At 48.9% G+C, this 13,305-nt stretch overlaps 1 protein-coding gene and 1 non-coding gene across 5 annotated transcripts in view; both read left to right on the top strand.

Annotated features, from left to right (window-relative positions):
- The window catches only part of LOC135912575 (juvenile hormone acid O-methyltransferase-like), a 100,168-nt gene that overhangs the window by 57,601 nt on the left and 29,262 nt on the right, over nt 1-13,305 (top strand). For all 4 annotated transcript variants that reach the window (XM_065445079.1, XM_065445073.1, XM_065445086.1 and 1 more), the window contains exon 3: nt 1,536-1,866. In XM_065445079.1, the coding sequence (XP_065301151.1) occupies nt 1,536-1,866 (331 nt within the window). The remainder of the gene's footprint in view (nt 1-1,535; nt 1,867-13,305) is intronic.
- On the top strand, nt 842-1,024 carry LOC135913304 (U2 spliceosomal RNA). Its single transcript, XR_010567958.1, has one exon. It is a non-coding gene; the product is annotated as a U2 spliceosomal RNA (small nuclear RNA).

Below are 13,305 nucleotides of genomic sequence, written 5' to 3'. Positions count from 1 at the left end.
CCTAGCAACCCAAGTAGACAGAGAAATTGGGGCACTGGGTCGGCGTAAGAGGCTAGATAGATAAGCTCAGAACGGCTACAGTAGGCAAAGGATGCTAATCCCATGAAAGTATGAACGTCCTGCAGTATGTATTCTTTGCGAAGCGAATGGCATTCTAGAGCGCTACAACTACGATTTCCTGTGCCACGTTAGTCTGAGCACATGACCCAAGGAGCGGCGTAGGATTCAGTCACTTGTCGTGACGCTACCAATAGTATACGGGATATAGACATCCCAAAATAGTCTTCATTCTTGTTCGGTGTAGTTATTTTGTATCCAGTGGGACCAGTGAAGAGGTGTCATGGAGAGCATACAACTTAGTGTCAATACGAAACACGACGGTATTTACCTAGCATCCTAAGCACTTTTGCTATCTCCAGTTCTTGCTTTCCAATTCAGCCGATTTTGCAGCGTTGCAAAGGCTAGAGTTCGTGAAGGCACTGTGGTTAACAAAAACGAGAATCGCCATGTAGCTTGGTAAGACGCGCTACTTGGCAACTGGCTCGTAGTCGTTTTTCGAAAGGTTTAGTATAACGACACGCATAAGAAACCCTGAGCCATTCCGCTCTGAGAAGGCGGATGACCAGTGGAGCTGTTTAGCATACGACACGGAGGAGGCATAATGTTGAACTCATTTCGCCTGATTTCTATTTACATTCACGTGCAAGACCGGACCGCAAACCTTAGGAGCCGAAGGAAACTAGTCACGCCTGAGGTTTCAACGGGGACGCCACCGCAGGAGAGCGGAAGGAGATACGCAAGGGCTTGGAACGCCGACAAAGAGGACGGCGCGAGCGTGAACATGGCCGACGCGGGTCAAAGTGTAGTGTCTATTCTTATCAACTCAATATCTGTTACGGGTTGTAATTGTACCCAATGAGATTAAATATTAAACTTTTGCAAGTTGGCGGAGTGCTCGAAGCCTGCTTCACCTCCGTCACGGGTCGCGCGATATTGCACTATCTTCGCGATCGGCGCACGGGAGAACATGAGGAGAGGATACACAAGCGCTTGGAACACCGACAAAGAGAGGGTGGTGCGAACGTAGGCATGGCTGACGCGAGTAAAAGTGTAGTATTTCCTCATCTGCTTAATATATGATACAGGTTGTATTTGGACCCAAGGTAGTAAACTTATTTTTGCAAGTTGGCGGAGTCCTTGAAGCCTCCTTCCCCTGCACCGCGGGTGGACCCAGGTTTGCACTATCTTCGGGACTGGACCACTGTTTTTGGACTATAGACATCAATACGCTAGAAACTAGCCGTTCACAGCTTCGCTGTAAAATAATCCAACATGCGTACACGGATGATTACTTTTCTATGACAGCTTTTTAAACTACTTTGGAAAATGTACTTAGTTTTTGCTTCACCTTGCAGCAAGGAATAATTCAACATATAAAACGTGTTCATGTCAATAGTAAAATATAACGGGCGCACACAAGGCCTTGTGATACAAACCCAGCTACATGTCACTCAGCAAGGACTGTTTCCACACAGGTGTCCGCCATGCCGACGGATCGTGGCCGTGGACTTCTCACCCAAAATGCTTGAGTACGCCAAGGAACACTTTCCACACCCACGCATTGAATACAAACTGCTGGACATAGGCCATGACGTCGAGCAGTTCCTAGCCGAACACGGAGAATTTCAGCGGCTGTACAGCCTGAGGACATTGCACTGGGCGAAGGACCAGGCCCGAGCTTTCTACAACATTGCCCGCCTGACGGCACCAGGCGGAGAATGCATCCTGCTATTCTTGGGCCGCTGCGATACCTTCGATTTTATGCGTCGCATGGCTCAGCTGGAGCCCTGGACGAAATATAGTCACGTGAGTACCGGCTTTGTAAAACCCGCAGACTGGGAAGTGTTGCTGTTATAAATAGGCAACGTTTATCGCCAAATATTTCGCGAGTATTTTGCATCCCCCTTCACTGGCGGAGCAGGTTGTTCCTTGCTAAAATTTTTACCTTTGTACTTTACAAGTCAGTGCTAAAACAGGCGAGGAGCAAGTCAAGATCGGTACACACACAAGCGCTCGCTGTTACCTAGAACTTGCTTGTGAAAAGCAAATATATATGTGCACTAAACAACTTCAGAAAGAATTTCAGCCCTTAAACCTCTTTGCGTGTGTGGGGTAGCTAACTGGATGTCGGTGTGTTTGACCGTCCTATGTTTCCTTTCTTTGTTTCCTCCTCCTCCTCGTCTTTCACAAAGCTTGGTTTCTTGTTAAGTTAAGGAAAACGGTACATGCGTGGCAGAGTAATAGGTAAAACTACAAAGAAATAAGAAACCTACTTCTTCTTGGGTAGAAAAACGTATTAAGAAAGTTAGATGAAAATATGGCTTGCTCATTCATTTGTCTCCTTCATATTCAGCAAATTTTGCTTGACATGAATAGGCAATGAGACACGGAAAAAATTCCGGAAATTATTAACCGGCACCTCTGTTACCCGCGAGCGCAATGACGGCGCCAGCATTCCTTGTACAACTCAAGATAGCACGTCGGAAACGCAAGGCCAATATAGAAAGAACACTATTTCTTCTATCTCAGCGTAGCAAGAAGACACCAGTTAAAGTATTACGGGGTTGATAGCGACGGCCTCGAAAAAAGTAAATTTACAGTTTCGTCTGTAGCCGAAACACTGAAAACAGGAAGGTATAGCCCTACCTGCAGGCAGCTGCTGCTGCGCACCAAGCAACAGCGCCCAACAGGAACATCTTGCAGGAAGTGGCTAGTAGCAACAATTTTTTCTTACAACGCAGACTCTATGAGGACTGCTGGCAGCCATGTTACATATGTACCTTGATGGCGCACGAGGGGATAGCGACGGAGAACCGTTGGCGTTTGTCAGTGCCAAGTAAATGAATGAAATAGATTTAGCTTGATGAGCACTGCACGTCCTGCTCAAGCTAGCGTATGTAGCACGAAGTGCTATGTACGGCGGCAGTTCAGAAGCATTGATGTGCATGTACGCTGCGATCATGCCAGCAGCGAAAGCCAGAACGTTACCCTCACTCCGTCAGAGCCGATTCACTTGGCTTGTCATTTTACTGCGAAGGTATTTATGGCTAGGGTTCCGCGCATTTTGTTTCTGCGTCAAAAGAAATGTGGGCTAATTCTGGTGATAGTATAGAAATGGTCCACGCACGATGGCACGTATCCCTGTGTTCACACAGTTTTCTCTGTATGGGTCTTCATAACACGGTCGAAGAACTAATAGAGGGTCACCTCCCCAGTCAGAATATGCGCGTGGCTGTGACCCAAACGAGACAGAAAGTTCATTACGGGGTGCTAAAGAAAGCTTTTGCAGCCAAGATTTTTAGCCCAGACGACACCTTGGGTGCTTAAATTGGTTGACACAGCCCTGTTTTTAGGCAGAAACTACCGGAAAATGAGTTTCATACATTTTTCGCAGAACACCGCGTCTAGCGGACGCGCTGTGAACTAGAGGAAGTGAGGTTCCTGTGACCTTGTCTGTACGGGATACTGGCGAGCCAGCCATCGTCTGCGTCTCTCCACCCGCATGGACGGTGCTGGACGGCACCATCACAGCGTGACTTTCTGTGCTCCGAACACTTCGAGGAGAGTGACTGTCAGACGAGCCCTTCTTTGCTGCACATCTGTGGCATGTCAGCGAAAAGGCAGCGCCCAAGTCTTGGCACTATCCCTCCATTTTTTGCAGAAAGCGGAAAGGAGAAAGAAACGAAACAAGTGCAGATGCATTCAAGAAGATCAAACTAAAAGAAGTATGTTTTTTATTTCTTTTCTCCACAGCGGAAAAAACGAACACGAGAATTGGCGGGTGATGAGCAAAGTCATCGAGCCAACTTGGCACTGCTGCTCTCTCGGTCGGCGTTTGCTGTGGCATAGCACTAGCAGTGTACTTCAATATTTTTCATCTGGTCGTGCAACATCCACGTAACGCTATGGGATAGTTTCATATTCTTACGGCACAACCTCGAGTGCCACCAGCCAGAAGAACGCGATTTGACAAGTGTAGGTGGAATCGGTTTCGCAGCCATTTTCTTTGTGCATCGTTTTCTCCCTTGTAAATATTGCAAGTGCATCGGTATCTGACTTCTCGAACGTAACAAATTGGTGTAGTTGTGCAGTACGCACGAGAAATAGCTATGGAGCGCCGCAGGGGTCGTCATCTCGAATTGGACAGTATGACGGACGAAGCAGGACCCGACATGGCGCGGCCCACATCAACGCTTACAACCCGGACGGTTGTCCTGGCTGAGCCGCGCGATTCAGGACCGTTCTGCTGCACCGACCACCTCGACGTTGAAGACTGGACCACCACAGAGAGAGAGAGAGAACAACTTTAGTGAAACTGCCTGCAGAGTCGGTTAGGCTCCCTCCACGCAGGGAGGACAAGCTTTCACCGCGACGCGGCCACTACGTCAGTCTCGTGCATTGTGCTCCTCGAGGTCTGCGTGCCTCGCTACTTCCGGGGATCCGAGAGGGTCGCCGCCCCCTTCCTGGGGGTGCTGCTCCCTTCTCCTCGGTTTCGCGCGGTCGCTGCCTCTCTAGAGCTGCCGAGACCTGCTGGACGGCCTTGAGTTGTGTCTCTTGGTCATAGCTCCTCGTTGCAGCCTCTAGCTGCGGCGGGATCGTTGTCTTCTCGCTGGCTTCTCGCGGATTTATACTACAGTCCCAAAGGATGTGGGCCGCGGTGGCTCTCTCCTTAGCGCACAGTCTACACACGTCACTTGCGTACACGCTCGGACACACGTGCTTAGCTAGCACCGGGGTGAGCAGGGACCCCGTCTGTAATTGCCTGTATAGCACTGCCTCCTTCCGGGTAAGCCCCGGGTGAGGTGGCGGCATAGTCTGTCTGTTAAGTCTGTACCACTTCACTATTTCGTTGAAGGTGGTCATCTTGTCCTTGGCACTGCACCACGACCAACACTCCGAGTCGGCCGTGCTTGCAGCTGCGCGGTTGGTTAGTCCTCGCGCGGCTGAGTTGGCCGTCTCGTTGTGGTTCACGTTCCCGCGTTCCGACACGTCACTGCCCATATGGGCCGGAAACCACTTGATCACCACAGCTCTTTTGTGTTCGATGTGTTCGGCATTGCGCAGTATGCGCGCGGCCTCACTACATACCCTACCCTTGGCGTAGTTCTTCACTGCCGTTCTAGAGTCACACAACACTGTAGTGCATCCGGGGTCGGAGATGGCCAAGGCGATGGCCACCTCCTCCGCTCGGTGGGCCTCTCGAGTCCGGACGCTCGCCGCGGTCTTCGTTGCACCCGTCGATGCCCCGACAGCCACCACCGCGTATGCGTCGCTGCTCCCTCGATACTCCGCCGCGTCCACGTAGACGGCGCCTTCTTCTCTGGCGTGGAGGTCCACGAGAGCCCACGACCACCACATATGAGCATGTAAGTGCCCACAACAAAGTGGATCCGAAGACTATGTTGGCGAACTTCGTCTTCTACCTACAAGGAACGGCGAAGGTGTGGTATGACAACCGCGAAGAGTTTAACGACTAGGACACGTGTAAACAGAAGCTAAGGGAGATGTCCTGCCGTACTGCGGGCCGGACGAGCACGGCTAAGAAGGAACTAGTGACCCGCACCCAGATGTCCACATATTCATATGTCCTTGACATGTAGAACGTGCTGGCTCTGTGCCGTAAGGCCGAGAGCGATATGGCTGAGTCAGACAACGTTGTGTATGTACTGAAGTGGATTGCTGACGGTGCCTTCAGTCTGCTCAAGTGAAAACATTGTGGAACTGTCCAATACTATAAAAAGAGAGTTAACGCTTTGAGCAGGCCAAGAGCAGCCTCATTGCACGCCGTGCGCAAGTCTGCCGAACGCAGCTGTGACACCCTCTTGAGATGACAGGCTAGGAGAACAGCGGCCGCCATCATAAGATGACCTCATGCGGATAGTGCGAGAGAACTTCAAGACATGGCTCCTGGAGCACTTTTTCTCCCGGCCCAGTGAGCCGAATCTGCCTGTAGCACCATTAGTGCAGGCATATAGTCCGCGAAGAAATCACTAATCTTGGAGTTTGTTTTGTATGTGCCCTTGCCACGTCGCAGGTCTCTCATGCTCCAGTTTATCGACTGGTCCTCGGTATCCTGCACGCTACCGAAGTTCAGCCAAGTGGGGAACCGCATGCGATCGGCCAATCTGTTTTGCCTGCCGGCGCATTGGTCACGTTGCTCGGGATTGTAACAAGCGTACTGTCTCCTCCCCTCTGCGACCGCCATTCAGCAGTTATTATCGCCCTGAACGGAGCGAGCGCAGCTGCCAGCCTTCACTGGCACCGCAACAGCCAAACAATGACGCTCGTGCTCCTTGTTTAGAACAGTCCCTCGTCGTCCTTGCAATGTCACCATCCCGCTCGCAATTATCTCCTCGACCATCGTCCCTGTCGCCGCAGACTTGTCGCCCTCTGTCCCCTGAGCAGCCCCAACTCCCGTTTACGGAAAACGAAGCGATGCAGCCTTCGAAGGCGATGTTGAATTGACGACTCCACCGCAAAACCCTATAATCTCTTTGCCGACTAAACAGAGCGTGATGCACGTTTAAGTCGATGGCGTCCGTGTCGAAGCACTCATTGACACTGGCGCGCACGTATGCGTGTTGAGTGCCCAATAACGTAAGCAGGCGTTTGGTGTGTTGCGACACCACGTACCCGAGCACACGAGGGTTGGACCCTCCCGCGTGTAGCCGTGCGCGGCTTAGCCGTGTCCGGGGAAAAGGGGATCCTGGGGGTTGAGCCAATGCCGGGTGTTTGGACCTTTATGGCCCCTCGGCGGCGGCAACCCACCCCTTTGGCCTCGGCTTCACGCAGACGGCACCCCCGGACTGACCCACCCGGGGGAAATCGGTACTTGCCTTTTCCTGTCTCTCTCTCCCTCCAGCCTTCGTCTTTCTCTCACTTTCCGCCTTTCCTGTCTTCTCCTAGCTTCCGTTTACTTCCAATTTTTCCAGGCAGCAAGGGTTAACCTTGTGTGAATAACCAACCTAGGGTATCTCATATTTGGTTATAGTGATAACGTACAACTGGCGTTTGCAGGACCTGTTCTTACAGTCCCTGTAACGTCCCCTTGTAGGGCTCCACGGTGGGTGGTTGGCGTTATTGCCGAAAATTACATTATTCTATGGCTATTTCCTTCCCTCCCCTCCTTGATCGCCCTCACAAAAGAGGGCGCACCGAAGATGTATTCAAGTTCTTTGGTCGTGAAAGAGCCAACTTCCCACGATTTCATGTGATTCACTTTGAAAAGTCAGACACACAAGTGCGTGCAATCTCCCCATTTCTAGTACCAAAGTCTTTAACTGACGCCCTTGGTCCAGGTTACAAGGCGACAAGGATGGCAAGTGGAGATCTCCTCTTGGAGCTCCAGGATCTGAAACAATTTGAAAAGTTATCCAGTCTCGTGTCATTTGGGGACGTTCAAGTGACAGTGACTCCGCACCGCACTATGAACACTTCACGCGGCGTTGTCTCAGATGATGACCTGCTTCAGCTGACAGAGGCAGAGCTCCTAGAGGGCATCAATGAGCAAAATGTTGTTAATGTGAAAAGAATAAAGATGAGGCGCGATGGTAAAGAAATTGCAACTAAACACCTAATTCTCACCTTCAATTCAAGTGTCCTGCCCGAATCAATTGAGGCCGGGTACATAAAGCTCCGTGTCAGGCCTTACGTGCCTAATCCACTCCGATGTTTCAAATGCCAGCGCTTCGGCCACAGCTCGCAGAGCTGCCGAGGCCGCCAAACTTGTGCTAAATGCAGTGCCAAAGAACACACCACTGAAACCTGTGGGAACGCTCTCCGCTGTGTAAACTGCGATGTGTAAACGCTGTGTAAACTGCGCTTTGTAAACTGCTGTGTAAACTGGAAGAAAGAAAAGGAAATTGTTACAATTAAAGTCAAGGAAAATATCACTTTCAAAGAGGCACGCAGGCGGGTTTCATACCTGCCCAAGAAAAGCTTTGCCGAAGTGGCGCGTCAGGGGGCAGCGTCACAACGGCCTCCGGCGGCTGTCCGACCCACAAGCAGTGAGTCGGCAGTTACGCCGTCTGCCCCTGCGGCTGTTGCAGCTAGCGTTGCTCCGTCAACTGTGGAGAAGGGACCATCGATCCCGAAGGTGGGCGCAGCCGAGGCTGCCCCAACCTCCCAGGTCCCTTCCAGCGCTGGCAACGGCCGGCGCAGCCAAATCCCCCAGGGAGCCCCATCGCCCTCCGGGCTGGTGGGCGCAGCGGTCTTGCCCTCCAAGGAGGGACTCTCCCTGATAACTTCTCGCTCGCAAGAGCACGTGTCCGGCGCCTCACAAGAGGCAATGGACACAACACCTATCCCCACGGCGCGCCAAGCGCCTAAGGAGCGGCGAGGTTCCCTCGAACGCTCCAGAAAGAGCAAAACTCCCGTTACAGGGCCTCGAAAGGGCTCTGTAATCTAATCACTGTAATTTCCATAAACACTACTTCTGTTTCTGTACACACAGCACATATTATCTCCCAATATGGATACACAAATAATTCAATGGAACGTCAGAGGTCTTCTCAGAAACCTTGATGATGTGCAGGAACTTATACAAAAACACAATCCAAAAGTGCTGTGTTTACAGGAAACACATTTAAAAAACACACACACAAACTTTCTTCGACAGTATCTAACTTTTCGCAAAGATCGCGATGATGCCGTCGCATCATCGGGCGGTGTTGCCATAGTCACTCATAGAAATATAGCGTGCCAACCTTTACACCTACAAACGCCGTGGCGATTCGAGTTGTCCTACTAAACATTCGAGCTGTCCTACTAAACAAACTCATCAACATTTGCTCGATTTACATACCCCCGCATTACCAACTAAACAAACATGAATTTCAGTCCTTGATAGATCAATTGCCAGAACCGTATGTTGTTCTTCGCGATCTCAATGCGCACAGCAGCCTGTGGGGAGACTCTCGTATCGATGCGCGAGGTCGCCTCGTTGAACAATTTCTTTTTTCGTCCGGTGCGTGTCTGCTGAATAAGAAGACACCCACATATTATTCTCTCGCAAACAGAACATTTTCTTCAATTGACCTCAGCCTAGTTTCCCCTTGTGTACTGTCTGAACTCGAATGGGAAGTCACCAAGAATCCTTACGGAAGCGACCACTTCCCCATACTGCTAAAAACACATAAAGAAAAAGAATGTCTACCACAGGCTCCTAGGTGGAAGATCGATACAGCCGACTGGGAGGAGTTCCGAAACTTAACTAATATCTCATGGAATGACATGTCTTGTTTAGGAATTGATGCTGCTGTGCAGTATCTCACAGCCTTCATTATAGATATTGCATCTAAATGCATATCAGAAGTAAATGGCTTAACATGTAAACGGCGGGTCCCGTGGTGGAACGAAGACTGCAGGATCGCTCGTAAGAAACAAAACAAAGCGTGGGGGTTGCTACGTGCTTCTCCCACTGCCGAGAATCTAGTCAACTTTAAGCAAGTAAAATCCCAAGGCAGGCGAACCCGCCGACAGGCCAGAAGAGAAAGCTGGCACAAGTTCTTATCGAGTATTAACTCGTTTAGGGACGAGGCCAAAGCCTGGAACACAGTTAATAGGATTAGAGGGCGGGAAACACATTCGCTCCCCCTGGTAAACACACAGGGCGATACACTGCAGGACCAGGCAGATTCACTTGGGGAATATTTTGAGAGCGTGTCAAGTCAAACCAATTATACACAATCCTTTCTCAAATACAAACAAACAGAAGAACGTAAGCCATTAACAAGAAAAAGTCGAGAGAATGAGCCTTACAACCGTCCTTTTTGTATTGCCGAATTGAGAGCTGCCTTGAGCGCATGCAACAGCTCCGCACCAGGATCTGATAGAATCATGTATGAAATGCTCAAAAACTTACACAATGACACGCAGGATACACTACTCACACTTTTCAACATCATTTGGGATGCAGGGTACCTTCCAATTGCGTGGAAGGAAGCCATTGTCGTCCCTGTTTTGAAACAAGGAAAAGACCCTTCCTAAGTGGCGAGTTACCACCCGATAGCCCTCACAAGTTGCATTTGTAAAGTGTTCAAAAAACTGATAAATTGGCGACTCATCTTTTTCCTTGAACAGAGCAAAATGCTTGATCCTTATCAGTGCGGCTTTCGAGAAGGACGCTCCACAACTGACCACCATGTACGTGTAGAAGCAAATATCCGGGACGCATTTGTACACAAACAATTCTTCTTATCCATATTCCTCGATATGGAGAAGGCGTACGATACGACGTGGCGTTACGGAATCTTAAGAGACTTGTCAGAAATGGGCATTCACGGTAATATGCATAATATAATAGAAATCTATCTGTCAAATCGTACCTTCCGGGTAAAAGTCGGCAATGCACGCCCTTTTACGCAAGAAACGGGTGTGCCCCAAGGAGGCGTGCTGAGCTGCACGCTCTTTATCGTGAAGATGAACACGCTTGGTGCTTCATTACCACCCGCCATCTTTTACTCTGTCTACGTGGACGACATTCAAATAGCTTTCAAATCTTGTAACCTTGCAGTCTGCGAGAGACAGGTACAGCATGGCCTGAACAAAGTCTCAGTGTGGGCAGACAAGAATGGATTTAAGATCAATCCTGACAAAAGCTCTTGCGTTCTTTTTACAAGAAAGAGAGGCCTGGTTCCGGATCCTTCCTTAGAACTGTGTGGACAACGAATACCTATCAGCAAAGAGCACAAATTCCTAGGTGTCATACTTGACTACAGACTCACTTTCGTCCCCCACATTAAATATCTTAAAGAAAAATGTCTGAAAACAATGAACATAATCAAACTCCTATCCCAGACTACATGGGGTAGTGGCAGAAAGTGTTTAATGAACATCTATAAGAGCCTCATTCGATCACGACTAGACTATGGTGCCGTGATCTATCATTCTGCAGCCCCCAGCGCGCTAAAGATACTAGATCCGGTCCACCATCTAGGAATCCGACTGGCCACTGGCGCTTTCAGAACGAGTCCCATACAAAGTTTATATGTAGAATAAAATGAGTGGTCACTTCATCTGCAGAGAACATGCATCAGCCAAACATATTTTCTGAATGTCCACTCAAATTCACAACATCTCTGTTTTAATATCATTAATGACATGACATATGCTACACTCTTTCGCAATCGTCCTTCCGTAAGACAGCCTTTCTCGCTGCGTGTGAGGGAACGTAGTGAAGAAATGCACGTTCCACTCCTCGAGCTTCCCCTAATGCATCCAGCCAAGCTGCTGCCTCCGTGGGAGTGGCAGCTCATACAATGTGATATATCTTTCGTGGAAGTCACAAAGCATGCTCCAGAGATTGAAATCCAAATGCACTTTCGGGAACTCCAGTACAAATACTCCTGCACTGAGTTCTACACAGATGCATCGAAGTCACGCGACAGGGTGTCCTATGCAGCCGTCGGTCCATCCTTCTCGGAATCCGATTTACTGCATCCGGAAACTAGTATCTTCACGGCTGAGGCCTACGCAATACTGTCGACCGTGAAGCATATAAGGAAATCAAAACTCAAAAAATCAATTATATACACGGACTCCCTAAGTGTTGTGAAGTCTTTGATATCGTTCTGTAAGCACCAAAAATCCTATAATCATTGAACTCTATTCCGCCCTAAGTAAAGCATATGTATCTAACCAGCATGTGATAATATGCTGGGTGCCTGGACATAGGGGCATCCAGGGTAACGTGTTAGTGGACCAAATGGCCACATCAATTGCATCACACACTGTTAATTCTACCGCTACAGTCCCTGTCGCAGACCTGAAGCCTTTCTTAAGAAGGAAACTGCGAAACTACTGGCAGCGCTTGTGGGACCTGGAAACAAATAATAAGCTACATGTAATAAAGCCACAATCAGGTTTCTGGCCTCCTGTAACAAAATCACGCCGGACAGATGTCCATTTCTGTCGTCTAAGAATAGGACACACTTTTGGCACGCATAACTTTTTACTTACTGGAAATGAGCCCCCAACCTGTGGGAGATGCGGGGAGAGGCTGACCGTCCTCCATGTCCTCCTGGAGTGTCGGAAAGCCGAATCTGACAGAAAGAAACATTTTCCATTAGCATACCGTCAGCACATTCCCCTTCATCCTGTAATGTTACTCGGCCCAGAACCACTCTTTGACACTAACGCAGTCCTAGACTTCCTGAAAGATGTTGTGTTACATGTAATTAGCCCTATACGTTCATAGCGTCTCCTCTCTTCAGAGGATGCCGCTGTGATAGCTATTTTGTATAGCACATGCCTCTCGGCCTTTGCGTTTCAAGGGCTCTGGCGAGGCAGTAGTGCTCTTAGACAATTTTAGTCTCTCGCATATTTTATATAATGCATCATTCTTTTTAATGTATTTTAGTGATCATAGTACATGTCTTTAATCATTGCCATAATTTTATTACGGGTAATTTTTATGCAATTTACACAAACTCTTTTAGGCCCCTCTACAGCCAAGTCACATTAAATTCACAGAACCCATCGGACCGCGACATATTCATTACCACTAACATGGCGCTCTTTGGCCATAACTGGCCCTTGCGCCACTAAACCTCAAACATCATCATCATCATCCTGAACAAAGTTCTCACACGCTATGGGTGACGCACCCTCCGCGTTGCCGGCGGAGGAAAGCCTACCGTGCTTAGTATGTGTACCGCTCGCATTGCCATCGCGAAGCACCTATTGACTATATTGTAAGCTCTTATGGAATAATGCCTTTGTGACGTTATGCTCGGCTTATACTTTTTACGTGCCATTCTCCCCTCTTTGATTGCGCGTCTAGCGTCATTCAGCTTGAATGGCCCCACGGCTGTTATATTCGAACCGTCACACAACCCCGTTTGTGCTCACCCGAATACATCCGCCTGCCGCCTCATGCCAGCACGTACGTCACTCTACAGTCAGTCTCATCTGTTCCTGAGGGCGCGTTTGTGCTATCTCCCACCGCTGACATACTGCATGAATTCATACCATTAGAAGCCAACAAAGAAAGACGCAAAGGACACCATAGGTATAATTACTTGTGCTTACTGACTGAGTTAAAGAAATAAAATAATGGCAATGAAAGTGGTAGAAAAAAAAAAACAAATTGCCGCACAATGGGAACGAACTCACGTCTTCGCATAGTTTTTTTTTTCATCCTCTCTTATTGCTATTTATTTATCTTTTTTTAATTCGCTTAATAAGTAAAAGTAATTTCCGCTATGTTGTCCTCGGCGTCTTCGCTTGTTAGCTTGTCATGTGATT

Source organism: Dermacentor albipictus, chromosome 1 (genome assembly GCF_038994185.2).
Source record: "Dermacentor albipictus isolate Rhodes 1998 colony chromosome 1, USDA_Dalb.pri_finalv2, whole genome shotgun sequence".
NCBI lineage: Eukaryota > Metazoa > Arthropoda > Arachnida > Ixodida > Ixodidae > Dermacentor > Dermacentor albipictus.
This window is presented reverse-complemented; position numbering and strand designations above follow the sequence as displayed.